General features: G+C 36.5%; 1 protein-coding gene across 2 annotated transcripts in view; it reads left to right on the forward strand.

Moving 5' to 3' along the window:
• LOC118195058 (uncharacterized) overlaps positions 1 to 319 on the forward strand; it is a 77,471-nt gene extending 77,152 nt beyond the window's left edge. For both annotated transcript variants that reach the window (XM_035366293.2, XM_085806603.1), the window contains exon 6: positions 47 to 319. In XM_035366293.2, coding sequence (XP_035222184.1) covers positions 47 to 176 — 130 coding nt within the window. In that variant the 3' untranslated portion in view covers positions 177 to 319. The remainder of the gene's footprint in view (positions 1 to 46) is intronic.
• The last annotated feature ends 6,726 nt before the right edge of the window (positions 320 to 7,045 follow it).

Raw genomic sequence — 7,045 nt, forward strand, 5'->3', positions numbered from 1 at the left:
AAGCATATTTTTCTTGAACTATTGTAATTTAGAAAACTGTTTTCAGGTTACTGAAGATAACATGCAAAGAATATGAAAAAGACGCAAATGCTCCGGAGGTCTACCAGTGGGTGCCCGCTAAAACATACAAGAATTTACCAGTGCCTGGACCTTTTAGTGTGACTCTGCCTTTCTAATCCGAAACTAAAGAAAATAAAGAACTATTATGCTATAAATTCAATCGAATTCTCTGCTGACATGGTTAGATAAGAAAGGCTCCAAATCATACGACGTGTAAATTCAAAAATATGTTGTTATTAAATGTTTGTTTGTTTCAGAATGTGAGTATTTATTAGCTTTTAAATTCAATTTTAATAATTTTAATTAAAGTGTTAAAAATCGTTATGTAATTTTTCGCTTAAATAATGAAGTTATAAAGAAACAATACTAGCAGTATTCAAATAGTATAAACAAAACTAACAGTATTTAGATAGCATAAACAGGCTTCAGTTTGCATGAAACCTTTCAGCAAATTGTTTCTAAAATTTAATATCCCGCATTATTTCGTATGAGACATTCATTTTCTACGTCAAAATATGTTAAGCATAGAACTGTCAAAACAGGGTCTAGAACGCGAAGACTTTCAGATCATGGTACCGTTCATGCATGATAGAATATAAAATCAATGTTCATGGAGTTGCGTACGCAAAATACGAGTAGGAAAACGTAAAATGGGGAATAGAACAATTTTTCAAAAAATATGCTTGGATAATAAAAGCTGTAGAAGAAACAAAAGAAGAACTAGCTTTACTTTTATTCCTTTTAACTGCATCGAAATTTATGCTATTCTTGCATGCGTGGGGTTAGTAATAAATTGAATGCACACAGGTCCGATGATAAGTTGATAAAAATTTGTTTTATCCATAGAAACACATTAACGTTCCGTAACTTTCCGCATAAATACTCGTACAGGTGCTCACAGTATCACAGAGTACAATCAGTGGTTTCACTTCAAAATATTAAGAACGTTAAACGCAACGCAAGCAAAGCGCATCTAAAAGGCGAAGCTTACAATGCTCCGAAGACGCTCTGAATTAACAACTCACGACAAAAGGCTCTCTCCGGCCTTATGTAGTTTTCACCCAGCCGCTGAGATGTTTCTAGTACTCTGTGCTTCTCAAAATTGCTGGAAGAAACATGAGGGCTGAATACAGTTACAGTTACACTGTAGAGACATTAGGTATTTTTTTGGCAGCAGAAGTGAAAAATGAGCAACGCCTTCGCCGGGAATCGAACCATGGACCTCTGGAATACGCGCCGCCCAGCATGCAGACCACTACACCACGAAGGCACGCGAAGAAGGTTAAGTTTAAAGTTTAAGCTATAATTTTAATATGCTAGGAGCTCAAAAAACTCCCTGTAGAACAAAAGCGCTTAATGTGTGAATCGGTAACGTGAAGATTTATACATATTAATTGATTAAATTCTAAAGGAAACCATCTTAAATCGGTCCCTTGATGCATTTAGTGAAGTGATTATATCATAGTGCTCTCTCTATGTTTAATTTAATTTTTTATTATTTTGTAGACAGCGCCTATGAGAGGTTTATGTTTTGGTGACTAGATAAAGATCATGTACTGCATGTCAGAGAAAATATCTGACCGTAAATGATTGCTCGAGAACAAACCTAACTTTGCATAAAGATAATCATTCTCTTAGCAAATGTTTTGATTGTCAAAGATGTGCAACGATACACACTGGGCACCAATAACATACTGAGGTTCCGTTTCTGGAAGTACATCTTGAATAATTCTTTGCATCGAACCAATGAGGGTCAGAATTATGTTCTATGGTATCGTACACCATGCGTTAGTGGTTGCTCATGTGACCCCACGGTTCATTTTCGTTTCGCACAGGAGAAGAGGTATTCAACAGACCCCAATCCTTTTAATAAACACTCAACTGGCTTTTTTTTTTCATTCCAAGTAATTACAATTTAATCCAAGTAATTACAGTAATCAGAGAGAATTACACAGACATGAGAGAGACACCATAGTGGTCGTCTTATCTGATCAAAAATTGACAGTGTATTTCCGTAAAGAACGGGTAACAGTATTAGCCGGAATAAACCAATCCTCGATCACTCGTTTTTATTCGAGAAAGAACGTATAACCAAGTCTGGTAATGTGGACACTCAAGCTGCAGGAGTATAACCTAAAGATTAAATATGCAATTGGGAATAAAAATTTCGCAGCTGATGTCCTGTTGATAATTAAATGAAAGAAAACGGATGAGATGTGCCATGTTGACTTTTAGATTCTCGGAGACAGTAATAAAGGAGTTGAAAGATGATCCTTAATTTAAAAATATTTATGAGTAATTTAAGGATTCCTTTTAGTTTCATTGCTCCGTTATCACGGGAATTACAAACACAGGTGAAAAAGCTACAACATTATCGATGATCTTTCACTTTACACAAATAAAAGCGCATAATTATGATCGATTATACCAGAGAGCCTAAAATTAAGTATATTGAAGGAATTATACATGATGCGTCTCTTTCAAGCCATTCAACTGTTAGAAAATCATTGCAGAGGGTGAAGAAAGCATTTTATTTCCCACAACTGTAAAAATTATTAATGGATATGTCAAGTCCAATAGCACATATCAGTTAGTTGACGGTGTTAATTATAGCCCAACCGGTTATTCAAATAAGAGAAAAACAAGTTTCCGTAAAGAAATAATAGGAACTGACTTTAGGACCATATAATAATGACACGAAAATAAACGATTTTCGCTGTTAAAATAATCGATTACTTTTCGAAAATGATCGGAAATAGTTCTCCTTCGGCAGCATCTGCAACAGCCGTTGTGGATCCATTTTTAAATCATTTTACCTTAAAATATAGTGCTTCGCTTAAAACAATATCTGATAACGGCCACATTAGAGTCATATTTTTGAGGATATATGTGCGGAACTTGACATAACGCATTTTAAGATGTTTTCTTATCAATCACCATCTAATATTTCAGAACGAATATCTAAGGTTACAGGAACTTGATTACAATTATTCATAGTTACATAAAAGTTACCATTCAAGCTAGGATAATTCAGTCAATGAATGGCCTACGCATTAAATTCGGGACAACATGAGAATGTATCCACAAAATTCTCCAATTGCTTATACTGATGGATCAAAAATTGAAGGAAAAGTTGGTTTAGCAGTGTATTTCTAAATCGCCTTTCAGATATCATCGAATTAAAATGTCATCTCCATAATAATAATTGAGTTTTTCAGGCTGAATTTTCAGCTATAAAAGCAGCGACTGAAATAGCCATTCTCAAAATCACAACGAATTTACCATACAATAGAACTCTCAAGCTTCTATTCTAGCGATTAAGAATCACTTAGCTTCCTCACTGTTGATTTCTAACATAAATTCTCTTCTTGCTTTAATTCCAAACTGCAAAATTTAGATTTCATGGATAAAAAGGCATAGTGGCCATTTTGGTAATGATCAGGCAGATGAATTGGCCAAATAAGCAACTCTTAATCAAGATGGTTTTGAAACCCCCCTTACATGGGCATGCTCAAATTTAAATTACTCACTAAAACAACTTACTTTAAAATGTAGTCAAGATTTTTGGAATAATGCTTCACTGGAAAAATGCACATATAACTTGATCCCCAATATAAATTTAGGATCTCTGGACTCGAATCTTTCATTGAACTACTGTGTAACACGATATGGACCCTTTCTCACATATTTCTACACAAGAAATATGGAGAACTCCTATTTCTGTATATGTGGGGACAGGGAACTTCTGATTATTACATTTTCCCATGCTCCTTAACTGAGAATAATCACATAAAATCCCCACAAACTGATCTGCTGGCACTCCAAAGGTATATTAATTATTACTGATATTTATAATTAAATGAATATTATATATAAAGTTTAAAATACAAAGTAATCCTATTAAGATTATTAATATAGAAGTTTTAGTTCTTTGAAACAACACAGCCTGTATTTGTAAAATTTATGTCTTCTCAAATTTTAACACCTTTTGTTTCGTATTAAAAAGGGATACATAAATATCTAAATTTTGGAAGCCAGAGAAAAATATTACCTTCAACTAGCATTTTCATTCAATTAGCTTACATTGTTTAATAAAATGAGATGTTGACCAAATTCGTATTATTAAACAGACTATCAAATAAAGTACATGATCACCGTGCAAACATATATTTTCTTTTTCTGTATCCGAGTTGCTTAAGAAATCATTTATTTTATGGAAATTCTTTCACGGACTAATCAAGAAACCTTTGGAAATCGGTATTGCGACCATATTATTAGATTTCCAACTACAGTTGAATTCCTCAAAGACGTCAAGGTAAAATATCTTAATGTCTTTACTTCTCTTGCTTACCGATTTTACATATTATTACGGTTTTTGTATTTATTTTGCTATTTTTAGTAGAATTTGTAATTAAAATTGTTTTATATTCCCATGCAATGCAGCACGAGACTTATCTGAAGAGAAAGCTATGTCGGAAAAATTAAAACACAGGAACATGCGCATTCAACATTTTAATAAACAGATATCTCATAATTGTACTCTTTTAGCCATCCAGAAAAATCGAGAAAATACCAGAATGATCTCGTGCATAATTAAAAAAGCTTATTAAAGCTGGAGGAAAACATCTCTTCAGTTTATGAGTTGTTTACTCAGTTTTTGTTGTTGATTGTAACGAATTCGCGGTGAGATCAGATTAGCTTTCACTGTTTTGAATTAAGTTCTGTTAAATGTTTTAGTAGTTTAAAATATAACTACTGTGAGATACTGCGATATTGTACGAACATCTCTAAAGAAATTTAAGCATTTTGTATTCATTCTTCGGATAACAATAAATTTTATTAACTTCGTATCGACTTGTGCATTCAATCCATTATGAATACGTACGCACGTAACACTTTTTGGTGTCAGGAGTGGGCTTTTGAATGCCAGTAACACGATGGAAGAACAATTAAGGCAATTGATAGCAGCCTTTGCCTCATTTAAAGAGGAGATGAAAGCGGGCCAAGAGTCCGTTAAAGAGGAGATAAAAGTGGGTCAAGTAGAGAGGAGATGAAAGTGGGAAAGTGGGTCAGTTAAAGAAGAGACAAAAAGAAATTACCTGCATAACAGAAAACAAATTTCAGGCTATGGAAGGCAAAATAGTCGCTGTTGAAAATAAAGTTGGACGCACTGAAGAAAGAGTTTCTTCTGTGAAAGAACAAATCGAAGGAAGAGTTTTGGCCATCCAACAATAAATCGAATAACAAATTGAAGAAAGAGCTTCTGCCGTGCAAGGACAAATCGAACAACAAATTGAAGACAGGGTTTCTGCTGTCGTCGTCAAAGAAGTTGACCCATTAAAGAGATGCATTCGACAATTAGGAGGGCTATAAATTTTTACCTATGCCTGCTCGTCCCTCTCTGAAGTTATCTGCAGATGATGGGAAGACCTCTTGGAGAGTGTATAAGACACAATTTTCTACAGTGACGGAAGCGAATGGATGGGATTCCCAAGCTACGGCCTGTCATCTCGCCGCTTCACTGAGAGCAGACGCTGCGGATATTTTCTAACGTCTTCCAGAAAACCAGAGACTAGACTTCGAAGCTCTGTCCGGCGCGTTGGAGCTGCGCTTTGGCGATAAATGTTTGAAAGACTACAGTAGGCTTCAATTAAAATCTCGTCACAGCAGCCCACCAAAACACACCAAGTGCTCGCCACGGATATTGAAAGGCTGTTTCTCACCTCGCCTTTACGAAGTGCCCGAGAAAAACAAGGGAAATCCGTCCCTGCAGTACTTCCTCGATGACATTCGGGATCCTGAAATACAGAAAGCTCTGCGAATTTAGGATGTCAGGGATGCAGAAAGCGCTCTAGTGTACGCTATGATATTCGAGGCAGCCCAGTAAGCAACTCGTAGAGATCGCTACCCAGTCAGAGCTATACGAGTCCACGAGCCAGTGGATCAATTGATGGCTGGATTAGATGATTTATCCAGACAAGTCAATGCTTTGATACGAAATAGGAATGGGAGCAAACTCGCCCTAAAGTGTTAGAAATGTGGTACGGAAGGCCACATACGACGGTATTGCAGAACACCTCGGGGCACGGAAAATAAAACGGATGATTTGACAAGATCAGTCAGTGCTTTGGGACGGAATAGGAGTGAAAAGAAACCAATCCTAAAGTGTTGTAACTGCGGTGTTGAGGGCCACATACGAAGGTACTGCAGAACAACGCAGAGCACGGAAAATAAGACAGACGATTTAACAGACAATTAAATGTCATAGGACAGAAAAGGAGTGACAGGAAGCCAAAATGCTGGAACTTCGGAGCTCGAGGCCATGTACCAAGGAACTGTAGAATACCCTAGGGTGCGCAAAATAAAATCATTACCCAGCAACCACGTAGGAAAGAAATTAATGATCATATCGCGGAGCGGAGTTTGAATGATAGTGAAAAATCCCGTTTTAAAGCGTTCAGTGAGTGGCAGCAGTATTAGACAAAGTCTTCGATCAAAGTCTGATTTCTGCAGTGAGAGGCAGCAGTAATGAATTATCCATCACTGGGCATATCGATGGAGCCCCTTGCAATATGATCTCTGAGACGGGAGCTAATGTTACCATCATTCGGAAAGATTTAGCTGAACAGTTTAAAGATAAACTCATTTGAACGCCAACCTTCGTTACTTTCCATACTGGGTCTGGTGATAAAATCGACATCGATGGGAAGTTAAACATGAGCATCACGTTTGGAAGTGCCGCCTACAGTCACACGGCATATGTGGCAAATATTACAGATCCTTACATACTCGGATTGGATATTTTAAGGAAATACAATTTTTCCTTGGACTTGAAAAACAACAAACTGCTTTCAGGATCTAAAGACATGACTATCCATCCTAAGAAGGGATCCTCACCTGGAAATGCCGACGCTTTGTCCGAAAGAACCAGCTCGAGAAACAGCCGAAATCATGCTAGGGTCGAAAAGAAACACCAGACTACCAG

Source organism: Stegodyphus dumicola, chromosome 1, assembly GCF_044657685.1.
Source record: "Stegodyphus dumicola isolate Sdum_Otavi_A_Nest chromosome 1, ASM4465768v1".
NCBI classification, from domain to species: Eukaryota; Metazoa; Arthropoda; class Arachnida; order Araneae; family Eresidae; genus Stegodyphus; species Stegodyphus dumicola.